Source organism: Microcaecilia unicolor, chromosome 2, assembly GCF_901765095.1.
Source record: "Microcaecilia unicolor chromosome 2, aMicUni1.1, whole genome shotgun sequence".
Lineage (NCBI taxonomy): Eukaryota > Metazoa > Chordata > Amphibia > Gymnophiona > Siphonopidae > Microcaecilia > Microcaecilia unicolor.
Window position 1 is genome coordinate 109,471,347 of NC_044032.1, and position 20,352 is coordinate 109,491,698.

The following is a 20,352-nucleotide window of genomic DNA, read 5'->3' on the forward strand; positions in this document are numbered from 1 at the left end:
TCTTGCCCCATCCTTGGCCACCTTTAAATCTAGACTGAAAGCCCACCTCTTTAACATTGCTTTTGACTCATAACCACTCGCCTCCACCTACCCTCCTCTCCTCCTTCATGTACACATTAATTGATTTGATTTGCTTACTTTATTTTTTGTCTATTAGATTGTAAGCTCTTTGAGCAGGGACGGTCTTTCTTCTATGTTTGTGCAGTGCTGCGTACGCCTTATAGCGCTATAGGAATGCTAAATAGTAGTAGTAGTAGAGATGGTAGGAAAAGCCATGGGATGAGATTAATGAACCAAGGGAAGAAGTGTAGATAGAAAAGAGGAGGGGACCAAAAGCAGCGGAAAGATCAAGAAGAATGAGGATGGAATATTGACCCCTGGATTTAGCCAGTAATAGGTCATTGGAGACTTTAGTAAGCGCAGTTTCGGTTGAGTGGAGAGGGCGAAAACCAGATTGTAGTGGGTCAAGAATAGCATGTGAGGAGAGAAAATCAAGGCAGCGGCGGTGAACAGCATGCTCAAGTAATTTGGAGAGAAAGGGAAGGAGGGAGATGGGTCGGTAATTAGAGGGACAAGTAGGGTCGAGTGAAGGCTTCTTAAGGAGAGGTGTGACCAAGGCATGTTTAAAGGCAACAGGGACCGTCGCAGTGGAAAGTGAGAGGTTGAGAATGTGACAGATAAAAGGAATAAGAGCAGGAGAGATGACATTAAGAAGGAGGGTGGGAATGGGATCAGAGGAACAGGTTCTTTCCTTCAAGTGTGCGAGGATTCTGTGCTTTGTAGACCATGAGAGGCTTGCATTTGACTGACATCGACTTTAGTATTAGCACACAGTAGAAGAGTGGCATGGTCTTTAAATGATTTAAAGTGGCTTTGGCTGCCACTTTTATTATATATGTCCGTCTCCCAGTCTGTCTGTAGGACATTCCAGTCTCATCGACATTGAAGACCTGTTGCGACATGTAATCCTTTTTTTCTATCACACTTATTAGGTGTTTTTAAAAATTCTTCAGCAGCGTTGTTGTCAGTGTAACCTGCCTCGCCCGGAAGGCTTTACATTTCTAAGCTCATATTGCCTTTTTAAACGCGCAAGCCAGCCAGAACTAGCAGAAAAGGGTTTCATGTTTTCCTGGGCCTGTGTGATGTGTTTATAAAATTCTTTTGGCTTTTATTCTCATAATGCTATCCACTGTGCTTTTTGTATCGTCCATTTCCATAATCCACAAATTTAGCCACTTTTCCATTGACTACGAGCCACAAATGTTGTTTTAGCACTTTCCAGTGCAGTCTCACAAACAGACCAGTGAATATCTTCTTCCTTTAGCTAGATGTATTGGATCATTGATTCGTTAACATTGAACTCTCGGCTAACAGCAGTAACAGGCATGCCAGAACAAAGCTTATCTAAAACATATTTTATCACTAAGGTACATCACAGATTTCTTGTGCTTATGAATGCTAACTTGAGACTCACTTGCAGGACGCTTAGGTGCCATTTTCGGTTCTGATATATATGCCAGTAGCAAGGATGACCACTTTCCCAGCAAACTAGTCCCACCAGTGACTCCACTCTCTTCAGTTCTGATATAAATGGCAGCAAAGTGAAAGCAAAAGAAAGAACTTGCTTTAAAATGTTTGCAAATAGCTGGGAACAGAGTGAAAGAGGCAATTTATTGGTTACATATACATGTCCATGCAAATCTTTTTTTTTTTTTTTTTTTTTTTAATTTTTTATTTATAACCATTTAAATTTTTACAAGCGATAAAACAACTTGCTGGAAATACAGAGAAAGTGATATGTAGGAATTATTTCAGTCAGGTAATTCTGTTCTCTACCTTAGACCACTAAATAGGGAGAGTGAAACAAGATAAGGAGATCAATTAAACAGTAAACAGAAAAAAAACCCCCCGTGGTATTAACCTGATTATCCCCAGATATTACTCGTCTAATTCATTATTCCACATTGATCATCTAGTTGGCTTCTTCAAGGCCAATGCGGTGTATAGTCAAATCATTTCATTGAAAAACATACTTATTGTCCAATATTAGTTAGAAATAATACATCTGATTACATTCTTTCTCTTGTAAAAACCAGAAGTTATTTAACAATACATATACTTATGTCCATGCAAATCTTTAACGTTCAAATACCAAGAACACACTGTATCTGTCAAATGTTATTAGTGGATAAATTTATATGAATGAGTGGAAAGAAAGTGGTTCAGAGGATGATGAAAATGAGGATAGAATGCCTCCATTGTAAAAAGCTGTTTTGGGGGCTCTTGAACTTGGAACAAAGACAGAGAGAATACATGTTAGAAATTTATAAAACCATGAGTGGGGTGGAGCAGTTCAATAGGGAATTGATTGCTTAACCCATCAAATACTAAAACAAGAGGACACTTCATGGATCTCTATGTCTTGCAAATTTAAAACAAATCCGAATGTTTTTTCACACAATGTGTAGTTAAGCAGTGGAATCTGTTGTTGGAGGATTTGATCAAGGCATCTAATATAGAGGAATTCAAGAGAGGTTTAGACAAGTTCCTGGAGAAAAAGTCCATAAACTATTAGGCTTGTAGTCTTGGGAGAGCCATGGCTTATCCTTGGACAGGAGCTATGAGAAATAGATCTACTTCTTGGAATGTACCATTCTCTGAGAGAGGATGCTGACCTTGATGAGCATTTGTCTGACTCAACATGGCTTTTCTTATGTTCCTTTTTATGAAACGTATTTTGTTGATCTTTTTCTACTTTTGTGTAGTTTCATGACAGGATATGGTGCTGTTTGATATGAATTTTAATGAGTTGTCTACCTTTAAAAATGGATTTGGAACACAGCCAAATAAAAATGGTGTTGGTAAAGTTGATTGATTCTGGGAAGGAGTGGTGGCAGTTAATTTCCCACCCTTATTTTATCATCTTTTTCTTATTTAGAAACTTAGGGGCCCTTTTAGAAAGCTGTGGTAAGTACTAATGCGTGCTTACTACAGGAAAATATATTTTACCACGAGGAGCACTCGGGCGCCCTGCGGTAATTTTGGGATTGGCGTGTGCTATGCACACGGTAACTTTTTTTTTTTTTTAAACATTTTTAGTGCTGGGTGCAGAGAGTGGGTGTGTTCTGTTCTAATCAGGCAGTTTGTCTATGAGTCTCTACTGCCTACAAAATAGGTGGTGATACTAATGGGAAAATTAGCGCATGGCCATTAATAGGGAAAATAGAAACATTGACACTTATACTCCAGTGGTAAAAAAAAATGGCCTTAGCGCACTGGAATGACCCTCGTAAGGATTCACTAAGGCCATGTTTTACCCCTGTTTGGTAAAAGGGCACCTTAGTTGCTAGCTAAATTGTTTAGGAGCCATGAAAACGTTTTCCTCTATTTTATTCATTTTTTTTTTTATTTGCCTCATTTTTATATACTTTTATTTTACTTTTTTACTTGTCAGTCTTTTCATGCATTTCATTGCTTTTCCATTCCTCCTAGCTTCCTCCTCTTGTTCCAGTCCATGCTCCTTTCTCCATCCTTTCCCCTCTCCCTCCCTTCAGTCAGCTTGTTTATCTCCTCTTGCCTATTTTTTTTCACAAGCCCTAAATTTGAGGAGCCAGTTTATCTCCTTCCCCAGTCCTCTTCTCTTTCCAGTCAACCTTTCTCCCTGCACACGTTAAAACAAACAAACAAACAAAAAAAAACAAACAAACCCTGTTCTCTACTTTTTCCTTGGCAGAAGACAGCTGCCCTAAGCCACAGTGACAGCAGTAGTGGCAGCTTCATCTAACAGTCCAAGAGCATGGTGTACCACTGCATGATGGACAATTTATTTGGCTGTCAGGTCATTCAATTCAATAATAAGGAACATGAAGTGATATAAAGTCAACCTTTTAATGATAGTAGTAAGTTATTTTAAGATTGGAGAAAGTTAGGCCATAAACAGTGAGGAATTTAGTGTCACTAGGTTTTGTGAAACCAGGTGCATGATGTGAGCCCATCCCTTAATAAAGGAAGCAAGGTACAACAAAGTTAATTACCTGAAATGGGTGTTCACAATAGAGAACAGGACTAATAAGGCAGACAACTGGGTGATGATATCTAATGGCAGTGCTTCTCAACTGAGTCTTCAGGGCACACCTAGCCAGTTGGGTTTTCAGGATATCCACAATGAATATGCATGAGAGAGATTTGCATGCAGTAGAGGTAGTGCATTCAAATCTCTCTCATGCATATTCATTGTGGATGTCCTACAAAAAAAAAAACCTGACTAGTTGGGTGTACCCCAAGGACTGGATTGAGAAATATTGTCTTACGGAACCGGGACAGAGAGCTCTCTGAGAACTCTGAAGTAGTGTACAGTTTTGAGCTACAAGTGTGGAACTGACTGCTCTCTCCTGGAATATTACTGCATGCTGAAAGTGAATTATCAGTGTTCCCTCTGTCAGGAGATGGCAAACAAGTTGGCCTTTAAGGGAGATGTTCAGTGTCTGAGGCACTATCGTAGCTAGAGAATCAGTTCATTTTATTTATTTATTTAACATATTTATATCCCACATTTTCCCACTTAGTTGCAGGCCCAATGTGGCTTACACAATACTGTAGAGGTAGGCTGTGGTTCAATAATACAAATACATAGTATAGTAGTAAGCATGTAAGAAACATAAGTATAAAATAATAAAGAAATAAAGAGGGGGTGGTGATAGAAGTCTAGTATGGTCCATATTTTGCTGTGACAACATACAGTTTTAGATGGAAGGAATTATTTGTTCATTTCAAGTACTTGTATCCTGCAACACTGGTCAAGGTCATCCTATGCGATGAAAATATGCATAATTAAAAATGATCAATGGATCACAAGCAAAAATTACCAATCACTTGCTTGACTGAACTCCAGCCTACTGCTTCTTGGCCATATCCTACAAATCAGTTAAATGCCTCTTTAAACAACAAGGCTTTCAAATGCTTCATAAACTGTAACATATTGCTCTCTATCAATAAGTTATCTGGTAATGAGTTCCATAAGTTATAGCCAGCAACTGAGAAACTTATAGCCCATACTACCGACAGCTTTGCAAGTTTCAGAGAAGAAATAGTAACAAGCTTGGTATTAGTGGAACTTAATGCACACCTAGATATATATAATGTCAGTAGGTCCCTGAGATAGATAGCTTTATTGCTTAGAGCTTTTTAAAATCACCAAATTTTAAATTCAACCTTGTGCTATACAAGTAACCAGTGCAATGAATTGCAGTAGGAAAGAAATGAATGCCAATTGCAATAGGAAAGAAAACAATTACTCAGGCACATCATTCAAATGCAGTTAAAAATCCCAAGCTATAATGTGTGGAAATCAAACGGGAATAAGCCCAGTAGAATCAGAAAAACTGAATGGGAAAACTAAGTGAAAAAAGTGAGTTTTGAGGAGTTTTAAAAATTCGGTGAGTGAAAGTTCTGACCTAATAGCTGTGGGTAGATGCCATAGGGATAGTGCTAAAAAAATAGAATGCAGAATTCTAGGTTGACTAATAACGAGCTTTCTTAAGGGATGGGAGTACTAAGCAATTAGCTTTTGTTTAATGTTTAAAAATATCCTGATGTTTTTGTAGGATCATTCTGTGATGATGTTGGAAGGGATTAGGAGTCTGAAAGGTAATGGGGTGGGGGGGGGGGGGGGGGGTGCTGACAGCACAAGGCTGAAGGTTTGCCTATGGTGCGTAATGCCCTTGCACTGGCCCTGGGTGTAGCTTTTTTTTTTTTTTTTTTTTTTAGCAGAGGAAAAGAATTGCTATAGAGCAGTGGTTCTCAACTAGTGTGTCAGGACACACTGGTTTGACACCAGCAGTTTGACAAGATGTCAGACTTGTGCTTTTCTTAACAGTCGTATGTGTGGCAGGTTGGGGAAGATTGAGAGTCAGGAAATCAGGTACTTGAAATTTCCATAACTAGTCCCTACTTCTTCTACCAGCCCCAACTAGAAATGTTGCAAACTTCTGGCCCACCTGTCTCCTCTACTCTGGTAGTCATCACCATTTCATCTGTATTTCTCTTGCATCACTGTTAGCACCATTAAATGATATATAGGGTGTTTTTCTTTGTTCAGCTACAAATTGTAGTGTGTCAAACATGTGAATATTGTGTCAAGTGTAAAAACCACTGCTGTAGAATGATGGTGAAATAATTGGGCTTCCTATATTGTGGCTATTGTATTTGACACTGATTCATAAAAAGGCCAGAAGAAAACAATGTCCATAATAAGCCTTGACAAGAAGAAGAAGAAGAAAAAAAAATGAAGCTAAAGACTGAAAATTGGCCGTAGAATTTAGATGGCAGGCAGGTAATATTAATGTTATGAACTTTCTTATGGTACATTGTGCTTGAAGTCCTTTCGTGGGAGATTGATCTTGGACTTTCAATCGATGAATGCCAGATACTCTTAACTGAGTGCTGGTAGCATCTCAGAAGAATATACAAAATTTTCTTAAAGTTGGTCATTGGAGAAAAAGAAAAAGAAAAAAAGACTGAAGTACACAAATAGAAGAAATCATTTCTGCATCAAGATTCAGCATTCTTTTGGTTCCTGAACATTGATCTGTCCAGTCAGAGAATGGCAGAGTTAATGTCAATGCAGAAATGAATGGTCTACATTCAGCATTACTTCACGTTGCCTCATCTAGCACCTGAAGATCCAGGATATGAGCAAACTACTGTCTGAATTGTACTTAAATAATTGTTAAAGAATCTGAATAATTGAAAACTCATATTCAATTGCTTTATAACACTGGCAACTCATATTTGACTAGGATGATTGTGGACAGTGGGCGAAAACAGCTAAATTATAGCAGCTGTGAGCTTGGGAGTCTGCCCTTGTTTAGAAAGCATCATTTCTAACCTGTAACATATGATTGATCAGGCAAACAATCCCTCCCACCTCTCCTAGAATTCTGTAACCATCAAGAAGGAATGCAAGTAATTGAGGGACTGAAGAGACCATTGTATGTGAGAAGGCTTGTGTATTTTCCATCTTGATACTAATTCTGAGCTCTTGGAAAGTTTTTGCATGCTGATGCTGTTGGATAATGTCAGCCACTTGTGTGTCTGATCAGCCCAGCTGTTTATGGAAAATTGTTACAAGAGAGAAAAATTTGTCTGATCTGGAAGGTCCTATATTTTCTACCAATTATTTCATCTACCAGATTCTTTAAATTTCAAATCCTAGTGAATGCTTGAAAGATTACACAAGTTTTAACTCTCTCCATTCCCTCCCATTAGAGGTTAAGTAAAGCTAAGGATGATACAGAGCCCTCAGTACATGGCATTTGAATTATGGCCTTCCCAGGAAATACTTTTCTAACAGAATGCAAAGACGTAAACCAATTCTATTCTTAAACATTTGAGGTCCTTTAGTTGTATTAAGAGCAAACTATGGTCAAGTGTATCAAACGCAGAGGGAAGGTCCATTTGTATCCATGGAACACACTAACCTTCTTGTAGTACAAGAAGTACCATTTCTGTACCATGTCCCATGCAAAATCCCAATTTATGAAAACAGTTTTTTTTTTCCTGGACCATATAGTCTGGCTAATTTTTCTAGTGCCTTTCCTAAAAGTGGTAGTGTGGAGACTCCAATTTTTCATCTCTAGGATTTACTTCCAGCTGCCTTGAGATTTTTAACTGACATTGAAGGGCATAATCAAAAGGGACGCCCAAGTTTTGCTGAGGACATCCTCGCAAAATGTCCTGATGGAGGGGCGGGGAAATCTGTATTATCAAAACAAGATGGACATCCATCTTTTCGGTAATACGGTCGGAGACACCCAAATCTTGAAATTTAGGTCGTCCTTAGAGATGGTCGTCCCTAGACTTGGTCGTTTCTGATTTTTGGCGATAATAGAAACCAAGGACGCCCATCTCAGAATTCATAGTACACTGGTCCCCCTGACATGCCAGGACACCAACCGGGCACCCAAGGGGGCAGTGCCGTGGACTTCATAAATTACTCCCAGGTGCATAGCTCCCTTACCTTGTGTGCTGAGCCCCCCCAAAACCCACTACCCACAACTGTACACCACTACCATAGTCCTTATGGGTGAAGGGGAGCACCTAGATATGGGTACAGTGGTTTGTGGTGGGTTTTGGAGGGCTCACAATTACCACCACAAATGTAACAGGTTGGGGGGGGGGGGGATCGGCTTGGGTCCGCCTGCCTGACGTGCCCTGCACTGCACCCACTAAAACTGCTCCAGGGACCTACATACAGCTGTGATGGACCTGAGTATGACATTTGAGGCTGGCACAGAATATTTTTAAAGATTTGTTTTGAGGGTGGGAAGGGGGTTAGTGACCACTGGGAGGGGGAGTAACGGGAGGTCATCCTCGATTCTCTCCGGTGGTCATCTGGTCAGTTCAGGCACCTTTTTTGTGTCTTGGTCGTAAGAAAAACTGGACCAGGTAAAGTCGTCCAAGTGCTCGTCAGGACGCCCTTTTTTACCATTATGGGTCAAGGATGTCCATGTGTTAGGCATGCCCGAGTTCCATCTTCGCTACGCCTCCGACACGCCCCCATGAACTTTGGCCGTCCCTCCAACGGAAAGCAGTTGGGGACGTCCAAAATCTGCTTTCAATTATACCGATTTGGACGACCCTGGGAGAAGGACGCCCATCTTCCGATTTGTGTTGAAAGATGGGCGACCTCTTTCGCAAATAAGCCTGATTGTGTTCAAGAGGTAGTGAAAAAAGTTTTATTTACTGAAGCATTCGGGAAAGTACTCTGATAGCAGATATGGATTGATTGTTATTTCAGTTAAGTTTTAACTGCTCTAAGTCAACTGAAACTGTTTGTTGTAGGAGTGGCCTAGTGGTTAGGGTGGTGTACTCTGGTCCTCGGGAACTGAGGAACTGAGTTTGATTCCCACTTCAGGCACAGCTCCTTGTGACTCTGGGCAAGTCACTTAACCCTCCATTGCCCCAGGTGCAAATAAGTACCTGTATATGAAAGCCGCATTGAGCCTGCCATGAGTGGGAAAGCGCGGGGTACACATATAACTAAAATAAAAAATTTTAGGATATACAAATTAATAGAAATGGATGAGTTGGAGAGGAAGCTGTGAGGAACCACAGAGAGACCTGGTGCAGGCAGTGACGTGGGCGCCTTGTGGTGCCAGAGTCGCTGGTTGAGGCCCTCTCTTCCAGCATAAAAGGTTACCCTGCAGCAGGATCCAGTTGTGAGGAACCGCGAGGAGACCTGGTGTAGTCAGTGAAGTGGGTACCTTGGGCTGCCACAGTCACTGGCTGAGGCCCTCTTTTCCAGCATGTTGTCTTGCCATGGGAGCATGGCCCTGGTCTCATGCACTTTCAGAGCAAGGAGCAAGTCCTGCTGTTCATCTTCAATGGGGAAGTGTAAAGGGGTGAAGAAACTGACTTTGGAGGCGACGGTTGTGAAGGGGTCCATGGATTTTCATCTTCAGACACTGAAGGTGGTGCCATTGCTTCCAGTTGTAGACTCTTTCCTATCCCTGAATGCATCTCTTTCACCTGGGGGTCCTACCCCATCCCCTCAACTCGCTTTGGTACAGGAATTTGTTGGCACTCCGTTGGAAGGTAAAGAATGTCCTGAAGTTGGTTTTCAACCCCTGGGAATGCTGCTCGTCCTATTCCTGAACTTGATCTTGGGCCGCCATCAGAGAAGGTATATTCTAGCATTTCTTTTTCGTTTATTGCCAGCACTCCAATAAAATCTGGTGAAATATCTTTCAAAAATGTCTGAACTGATTTTCAGTATGGACAAATCTCTAAAGGACAATTTGTTAATAAATTCACTGTAGGTGCGATTGAAAAGTTTAAAGAGTAGGATCAGAAACTTTCTATTGTAGTTCAGGGATTAGAGAAAATGGAATCTCAGGTTAAACTGTGTCGATCTGTGGCAGCTGTGGCTCTTTAAACAGGGGGGATAATGTGTTAAAGGCTCTAATGTTTTTATCCAGGTCCATTACAGACTTGGGGACAGTGTACAACTTAAATGTTTATGGCATAATAACCTTGAGGATTTTCCTCACGTTCAAAGATGTAGCATACCACCTCCAACAAAACAATGAAGTTCCATCTCCTCAAAACCAGATAATTAGCCTCATGATAATTTGCCACAACCTGTGAGGAATTATACAAGTTAACCAAATAATCACTGGTTGTCACAGCTATAATCTGCAAAGTACACTGATCAATGAACCACCACATTTTAGTGAAACAGGTAATTGAGTCAGAGCTTGCCTGGATGTCCCCTCGCTTTCTCTCTTCCCCCCCCCCCCCCCCCACAGATAAAATCTGGAAGAATAGATTGGGAGTTCATTTACCACACTTAAGTATTGCATGCTCAATACATAAGTGTTAGTATATGAAGGCAGAAAAATCTATCTGGCCTGTTCACACAGTTAAGGATACATCTTAGCAGCCAACCAGTGTGTGTAACTACCTGAAAGACTTTTTTTCTTATTCAGTCTGCTCTTTTGTCTTTTCCCTTTGTATTCCACTGTCTTGGTTAGAAGACCATTTAAGATTCCTGCTTAGTTTTCTCAAGTGCCTGCCTCTCCCATGCCTAATCACAGAATTCTGTGATGATCTTATATGGCCAGAAATACTAGCATGACTGTTGTAGGAACATCCAGCTTCTAGGTCCCATACTAGTCTTCCAGACATACTCATCTCCTTGTCTGATAGTATGTTATCGCAGTATGATCTAAATAGATACCTTTACTAGAAAGTCAGGCCCCTTGTATAGACTGCCAGAAGCAAACTATATGAGCACCTGAGCTTTCACTAGGAGATCTCAGTCTTCCATGCTTACTGAACTGCTATTCTGTTCTACAATACAACTGCTGTCTCTCAGACAACTCATCTATGTGTATACCTATATTTACAGCTAAAAATTCTAAAATTCCATTAACTTTTATTGACATTCTTCCTGGTACCAAAAAACAACAAGGCAAACGATCTGCAAAATCCAATATGGGAAAGAAAGCCAGCAGATCAATGTCACAACAAAAAGATTTTATTGAAGATACCGTGTATGAACAAATCGCCCTACACAGGCCGTGTTTCGCCCACCTAGGGCTGCGTCAGGGGCTACAATGAACAAATATATAATAATTATCATAGATCATAAGAAATAAAATATAACACACATACGAGCATAATATATCAAATATATAAATTGACAAAAAACAAATAATAAAATATGGAATATTACTAGGTATACATAGAGTATACCAGAATAATTACAGGAATAAACATATCGCTACGCACTGTCCAATATAAATAATATATAAATATACATGTACATAAAAGAGCATATATAAGAAAATATATATATAAAAGAAGTGTATATAATGCAACAATTGTATGACAGTGCATATAAACATATATATAAAGGCATAATAAAATCTGACGTCACATAACAGCAAAGCAAGGGCACTGGTATAGGTTACGAACTTCAATACAAATATGTATAAAAAAATTTATAAATGAGATAATAAAAGGCATATACCTAATTTGAAACCTTCATAAAGGGGCAACTATAAAAAAGTGAACATGGACACAATCAAATAATATTCTATGTTACCAAAAATAAGAAATGGGGTAGTATGTATGGAACTTAAAAAAGAAAAATGAATTAAAAATAAGGAAAAAGAAAAATTATGACAAAATAAAAATGAAAATGAAAGATAAATAATGAAAATAAAAATAAATGAAGATAAAAAATGAAGATAAATGTAAACAATAAAAATATTACTGACATATGGTGCATAAAAGTCAAGAAAAAAACAGCTCAAATGGGAATCCCTATAATTATAAATCCCCTCTTGCCGGGCCTCCAAGGGCCGGCACACATGACTACTAGTGGGTGTGGCCGTCCTTTCCAGAGGGCTCTTAGAGTTCTGTGGGGGTGAATGTATAGGGATGAGATGACAGGGGTGCTCTGGCACAATAAGGGACAAGGCCATAGCAAGAGTCAGTATGTGGATACATAATTATATGCTGAATGAAATGCAGTGTTGGGTTACCCCTTTTATCATAACCAACCCAAGGGGCCTAACTATCCTAGAACTACCCCTCTAGGGCGGAGTTAGACTTGGAAACATGAGAAGTCAACTAAGTCTAGGTACCATACAATGGAATCAATAAGGTTGAGTGTATATGATTGCAATTAACTAATATATCACGATTACAAAGCTGATGTTTGGAAGGCGGGGGAAAGAAAGTTTTCAATCAAAGTTTATCATTAGTCAAACTTTGAATGTATAAATATAGCTAAAACTGGTGTTAAGAGGGCAGAAATATTTCATTTTAGCATTTAAGAAGGATTAATATTGGCCAAATAATGAATAACTACTGCAAACTCATGAGCATTATAATTACAAGTATTGCAAAGGCTAAGCTATGGGTGTCATAGGCCTACATTATATATGAAGGGCTTGCTGCTTAACCTGCAGTGGTCTTATAATTATGGGCAAGATAATAGTTTTGCAATTAGGAGCAAGATAATGGCAAAACTCTGAGTGTAATAGATCTAGATCGTATATGAAGGCACTGTTGAGTTATAGTGTTTTTGGAAAATACATAGGAACATAATCTTCTTCTTCCTTTGTTCAGAAAATAAAGCAAATATGTGTTTGATTTGCTTCATTTTCTCTTGATGATAGAGAAATAATCAATAGTAGAAAACAGTCTGCTTAGTTACTATTTGAGATCCAGTGATGAAAGTTACAACAGTTTAAAAATGGAGAGAAAACAATCTAAACCTGTCTATACAAATTGGCAAAATGTAACAAACTAGAAAGAAACATATGATAGTTCAATTAAACAGCATAAGCAGAATAAATATCTTCCTTAATAAAAGAGGTACACTTGCATTACAGACAATAGGTAAAATAAATAGCAGTGGTCCTACACAAAATCTATGATGGAAATGTAGTTTGTCTTGTACTGGGAGTAGTAACAAGGAGGCTTAAAATAAACCTCTAAACATAGGGAATAATGCACCAGACAACAGTGTCAACACCTGATTTAGAAGCTAATTTTGTTGACTAAGGCAAAAAGGTCTTGTTGTGCCTTTATATGCCTTTATAACAGAATCATCAGTGTCAGTATTACTGGGAATGTAAGTATAACAATGATTTCTGGCTTTAAATTAATCAAGTACCCCTCTTGACACTCCTATAGCATCTATAGTGACAATAGAGGTACGGCACCTGTTAAACCGTATATGGAGTAAAGTTTATAAATTTCAACATATCTGTTTCCAATTTGCAGATGAAAAACCAAGGATGCCACCCACTTTGGACAATGTTATAAGTGACATACCAAATGTATACAGGTTCTCTGTTAGAGGGTCTGATTATTGGATGTGTACTCTGTCCAATTTTAATTTGTCCACATCCCTGGAAAATTTCAAAGTTATCAAACACAGACCTATTAGATCCAGTAGCCCATGTATCAAATATTAAATCTAGTTAAAAGGGTTCCAGTTGGGATCCAGGAATGGATGATGATCCTAATTTAGGGGGTGGGTGGGACAGGCACCGTTCAGAGGCTCATTAAAGTGAGCACCTGCCATTTAATAGCCAGGCAGGTGTAATGAATAAAACAAAACAAATGATGATTCGTATTGTCAGGAATAATAGAATTAAAAAGGGCAAATAATGATTAGATATAGGGTTTCAGTTAAAACAGGGTAAGTCTACTGTTGGGGTACCTAGGGTGGATTCCTGTGATTATTACTATGTACACTGAAGAAACCTTTGAGTCTTTTCAAATGTATAGTAGGTTAGTCACAAATAATATAGGTACAACAAGTCCCAACATAGTTTTTTTTAAGTACAGAGTACAGTGTCCTCTTGTGGGTAGTTGGAAAGATGGCAAGTGCAGTAGCGGGCTCGCTTTGATGTGCAATGCTCTGTTCAGGTAAGGTGTTTTCTTCCTGTAAGGTAATATCTGTAGTTGTCAGATGCTTGGTTATGGGAGTGAGGAATCTTGGAAAATGTTCTTTTAGTCCATCAACTTGAAGTGGTGGCGGAGGCTGCAGAACCAGTGGTAACTACTGAGCTGGTGGGGATGGCTTGAAAGGGACTGAATCAGGAGCCTTGTAGATGCGGATTAGAGAGTTGCACGGGGACAGAAATCCAACCCGTCCCCATTCGTCCCCGTGGGGAATCTAACCCATCCCCACCCGTCCCCGTGGGGAATCTAACCCATCCCCGCCCGTCCCCATGGGGAATCTTAGCCGTCCCCGCCTGTCCCCGCAAGAATTTAACCTGTCCTCACCCACAAGAATTTAATGGTACTTTAAAAAAAAAATCCTGTCAGCTCTCTGTCTCTGGGTTTGAGCTGCAGCACTGCAGGCAAGGAAGGAACGGAAGTTGGAACACTCTGGTGCGCACATATAAGACTTCTCTGATTCAATGGCACTGTGTGCTAAGAGATCACCACATGCATGCGCCAGTAGGTCAGGTGACATCTGATGCTCATGCTTATGTCAGAGCTGAGGTCTGCACATCAGCCCGAAAGCAGAGAGGATTAATAGTAATAGCAGATGACATAAATGACAGCAGATAAAAACCAGATCGGTCCATCCAATCTGTCCAATAGTCACAATCATTATCAGTTCATGATTAAATCAACAATGAATGTGATATTATATACTTGATTATGGTCTTTCTGTGGCGTTTCTGGGACATAGACCATAGAAGTCCGCTTGGCCCTATCTTTATGTTCCAACTGCTGGAGTTGCCCTCAAAGCCCACTCCAGCCTATTCATCTTCTCATTTGCGGGACACAGTCCGTAAAAGACTGTCCAGAACTGTCCTCATGTTCCAGCCACTAAAGTAGCTGTCTAAACCCTTTCCAGCCCATCCAAAACCAGATTGCCATATATGAGAGACAGACCGTACAGGTCTCCCGGTATCGGCTCTAGTTCATCACAGCCAGAGTCACCATGTAAGTGTCACGCGACACATCCACATACATGCAGCCATTTAAGTTTAGGTTTTTTATAACTTCCATTTTCTAAATAGAGATTGTTAAGATCTACCTTAGGGAGCCCCCCCCCCCCCTTTGACCCTTGCCGGACACCGGTCCAGGAGGGTGAAGAGGGTCTTTCAGAAGGCTTGGAATATATCCCACCAATAGGACCTCTATTACCTGACTCCTGTCACTTATGGATATCAGTGTGTGAATTCTTTTACCCATAATGTTTCTGGTGAATGGTATTTAGTGAAGAGTATATTTATGAAAGAAATTATTCTATCACTGTAAGAAATAAAAGGAGTGAAACTTTGAGTAATACCAAGATACAGCTGAAAGTTCAGATATGTAGAAACATTTATTTCTTACATCAGTCTGGTACGCTCATCACAGGGTCTTAGGACATCCGTCCGTAGCTTTACATCTCTGGAGAGTTGGGGATCGAATCCAAACTCCTCCCAGATTCACCTTTCCTATATACCCTTTTTCCTCATTATTCACTTCATTAAAACTGTATAATTATATGCAAATCTTGTTTTCTTACAGTAGCTGACCACAAGCTAACCACAAGCTAGATCGGAAGCCCAAATCTCTCCCCCTTACACATTTCCCAATCCTCTGCAATACCTTCTTGTGATAAACAATTTTTTCCCCTCTTTTCCTATCTTCATAGGCATCCATCTTAAAAAAGGATTCCATCTTAGCCTAACCTAACTTGTCAATTCAGGTTATCTAATTCTTCATTTAAGCTTTAAAACTGCATTTGCTTGTTAGGTCAGATCCTGATTTGACTTGCCGACTAGACACTGCTTCAGCAGGTGCCCAGTGTTAAGTCTTATCTCAGTTTTACTGGCCTAGCCAGTGCCTCTCAGGGCCTAGGCTTCATGACAGAGCCCACCACTATTCCAGTGACGGGGGCTCTGGCTACAACATATATTAACATTCCCCTCTTGTCACCCCATATTTGGGGGGACACAAAAGCTCTGTGTCAAGCTTGTCACCATCCCTTCCGGAAGGTGTAAGATGTTAAAATTATGGAGGGTATAATACCTGATAAGGTCAACTTTGGAATCCTAATCATAATATGGATACCTGTCTAGGATCATTCTAACCCCTCTTGGGCCTAACCCAAACTTGTGGTTAACCATCAAAATACAATTTATAAGAACATTATGATCAGACCCATTAGTATGCAGGTCTGGTTATATTTTTACCACTACGTATATTTATATTGCTAAAAATTGTTAAGCTAATCAATCCATAGGTTATATACTGATTATATGCATTTTTGCATTGGTTACATGGTTACATTGATTATATCCTTGCATAGGTTACATAATTGTAAGCATCACAGTGTCTCATCTATGTCTCGCATTCCCATGTGCATTATATGGTTGCAGGTTTCTGTGGCCTCTATTGCATCTGTTATATAGCATATTGAGTTGACCATTGCATGGGGAGATAGTCTAATATATCTGTCTCAGAGGTCTTGGGAAGAGATAGCAGTTTTGATTAAGCATTGGTATGGACTCAAGAAGTATATGATTAGCACTATGATTGCCAGCTGTCTTAGGTTGTAGACATCCAAATTCCCTGAGCTGGTTGAAATTTCTGGGTCTTACAATTATACGGCAAGAGAATAGCAGTAATAATACTAAGAAGGCCATGTATACGCGTTGACATAGGCATAATGACTGGGGAGCATGAAGTTCCCTTTTATATGCACATAAAACCCACCCCAGGATTTTATGTATCCCTCAGCATAACCCCACTTGGTCCTTGGTCCAACCTACAGGGAAACTAAGTAAGCCTGTACCACAGTTAAATAATGGCATAACTGACTGATAGTAACAGGGTTTACACTTACATTGCGATATTGTGGCCATTATTAGGGTTTGATGTTACCCTTGTATAAGCAGTATCAATTTAAATGGCAGAAAGTGAGTTTTCATGAAATATTCAAAATCAACAATTATGGACGATCATTCATAAGAGAAAATGTGTCACTTAGCTAAGAACAAAATAAAATTGAACCTTTCAAACAGGAGTATTGCTAAACTGAAAATAAAACAAAATATGAGTCTATAATAATCATACATAGCCACGGAAAATATGAAGTTTAGTATCTGTTGGTTCTAAATTCTCATTCGGCGATTGTGGTTGAAGCGGTGGAAGCTCTGAAGAATCTGGACGAACAGGGCTGGATTTTCACAGCGACCTGGGCGAGGAATCAGTAGAAGTGACAGTCACGGCTGGTCTGTTGAAGGAAGTGACTGGTCTTGAGATGGTTGGGCTGGTAACATCTGGTTCTGCGGCTGAGTAAACCCGTATATCTTTCACATTACCCTCCCCTCTTCTGACTGAGATTTCCTGTGAGAATTGAAGACAGAAAAGGTAATGATATTGGGTAACACATCCTAATATACAGAATATTGGTTATCAGGATTGGCTTGAAGAAGGCGCTTAGTGCGGCCTCTACAGAGCTAAAAAGGAGACAGTCTTAAAAAGAGGCAGATGGGGTGGCTTAAAGAGCTAATAAGGCAAGTGGCAGAGCATCGAGCCAATTTTTAATTTAATTTACCATAAGTTGAATTAATTTAGTTTTTTAAAAGTGCATTGTAGAGCTCAACTAGGGCATTGCTAGTAGGTTTGTAAATACAGTGTGGTGTGAAGTACCCAATGCAGGAATAAAGGACTTGAGGAACTCATTAAAAACTAAAACTATTGTCTATAGAAATTCTGCAGGGAATACCAAATATGGGAATAATCTCTTTGATGCAAGGATAAGCTTCTATTTATTATTATTTTGTTTTAATTTTTTTTAGAAAGCATCTACTCAGACAAGCAGGTACCTTTTAACTTTGATAGGTATCTGCATATCTGTAAAATCAGTATAGGCTTGACATTAGAGGAACTTTTCTCTTGTTTTAATCAAATATGTTGCCAGTAAGTCTTATAAATTGCCTGAGAAACAGAAAAGCATTATGAACAGAAAAATTTAGAGAATTAGGGAAATACAGTATTGGGTAAATTGTAAGGAATACCCCATCCAGTGAAATAACTGATCTAGGTAGGGTATTTATTTATATGAAAAAGTAATACGCAGTTTGTGTAGAGACTTCAACTATTGTGTGTAAATAAATGTGATCTGTTTGAGAGCATATACAGAGAAATAGAAACAAAACAAACAAAAAAAAGATATAGATATGATATGGGCATAACACTGTTTGTTGTGTAGACAGACAAAAAGCATTATAACTCAAAAAGCTGTAGGTAGAATAGAAGGCCTCACATCATGCTTCAAAAGGAGGTAAACCTCAGAATAAATAGAACACAGAGGATACCAGATACATTACCACATTCAAACTTTTCAACATTCCTCTTCACCTACTACAACTTTTCTCTTCACCATTGCGACTTGCGAAAATCTTTAAGGGTCTGTCATGCGAATGTCTACTTATATGCACTTATAGAAAGCACATCCAATGATACATGAACAGCTAGATGATTTTACCATGCAAACATTTCTGAAACCTTCATATGGAAATAACAATCCCTGTATATCCTTTATAATTACCCCAAAAAGAATGGGATTCTCACATCCATTTACCTTCCTCCGCAACTTAATCAAAACTATACTGGAAATTTGTATCATGGTAGCCCCCTCAAGTGGCTAAAAAGGAGGAGGAAAACAGTTGTCAAATTTCGGAAAAAGAAAATAAAAAATAAAAAAAACTCTTGAAAACATTCCAGAATTTTGATGTCTCCTTTCTTCCTTTTAAACCTATGTGTCTGATCTTTTTTCTGTCATTTCAAATGCCTAGTTGTTGACACACATAATGTAGTATTTTGGTTCTCGCTATTAATCTTGACAAAATAATTAAAATATGTATACAGTTTAAAAAAGGAACATATTTATGTGCTATACCATTTAGTAAGTTTAATGTATTATAGAATAAATGCTTAATATTATTGTTTCTTTTTTTTTTTTTTTAATCTAGGCTTCCAGATGGATTTACCCAACTGTTGAACCTAACTCAGTTGTATCTGAATGATGCTTTTCTTGAATTCTTGCCAGCAAATTTTGGCAGGTAAGTTTTTGTTTCTGAATTATTGTTTGTTTACTGCAATGCTATATAAAATATGTTCCTTTTATGAAACTGTGTATCACACTAAAACATTTTAATAAATGGATCTTATGTGTGGGCCTTTTTGTTTTTTAATTCTTTTGAAATGTTGCCAACGCATGCATTGCTGAAGATGTACTCAAACTTCCAACATATAAAAATTATGAATTTAAGCAAGTAGTGTGTTTTCAAAGTATTGATAATGCTGATCTGCAAGTAAGGGTGTTGCGTCCCAAGAATAAGTTGGTGACAGTTATGCATTAGGGTCAATGTCTGAGACATTTGAAGAACTAAATAACAATGGGATTAGTAGATTTTTGGAATAAAGAAATGAGAGAGGCAGTAGATAGAATTGCTCCTAACCAAAACGTGTATATGTAAAAAGGGGGGGGGGGGAGGAGAAAAAAAAACCTGTCTCATGGTTCTCAGAGAAATTAAGAAGGCTGAAAAGCAAGACGTAATGAAAAGGAGTATCACTGAAGAAAAATTAAAACTGAGGAAAGTAGGTTGGAGTGTAATCAGCAGGCAAAGTGTTATGGAAGGGCTCTAAAAGGATCCTAAAAATCATTCTGCACAATTTGATTCTGCAGAAAAAAAAAATAGTTCCAAGGAATTGTTATGGTGATACGTTGCTTCATTTCTTGTTTAAAAAGTATAATGTCCTGAGTTTCAGGATATTTTCAAGCAAAAATTGTACAAATCTTTAGGGATATTGATCAAGGGGATAAGTTGTAGAAGTACAGGCTGAAGGTAGTTGAAGAGGTGAACCAGTTAGGTGTTGATATTAATATCAGCAAAGGGGAAGGGGTTAATAAGCTTTATCGTGAAACAGCAGTCACTTGGGATAAAAATATTAGAATAGATCTGTGCTCAACAAAATTCTGGGTGCCAGGTCACCATGACAGCTATGTATTCTCCATGATGTCCAGGATTTTCAAGCCCTTGTTTTTCTTCCTGCTGCTTCCTAAATTAACTTTTATATGCTTTTCTCTGTATCACATGGTTGTTAGTGAGTTTGAGGTGGGTGGTGCAGCAACTCCCATGTTGAACTCATGGGACTTGAAACCCTAAGACCATTGTACTGCATGGCTCAAACTCTCTAAAAGCTATATGGTGCAGAGGAGAACTGAAAAATGGAAGCAGCCTTTGGCACCCTGCAAAGTGAATGGAGAGGTCAATATGGTTTCTTGGCTGACTGACTAGATGGGAAGGCTGA

General features: G+C 39.0%; 1 protein-coding gene across 3 annotated transcripts in view; it reads left to right on the forward strand.

Annotated features, from left to right (window-relative positions):
* The window catches only part of ERBIN (erbb2 interacting protein), a 405,835-nt gene that overhangs the window by 172,514 nt on the left and 212,969 nt on the right, over window positions 1-20,352 (forward strand). For all 3 annotated transcript variants that reach the window (XM_030193205.1, XM_030193207.1, XM_030193206.1), the window contains exon 7: window positions 19,011-19,100. In XM_030193205.1, coding sequence (XP_030049065.1) covers window positions 19,011-19,100 — 90 coding nt within the window. The remainder of the gene's footprint in view (window positions 1-19,010; window positions 19,101-20,352) is intronic.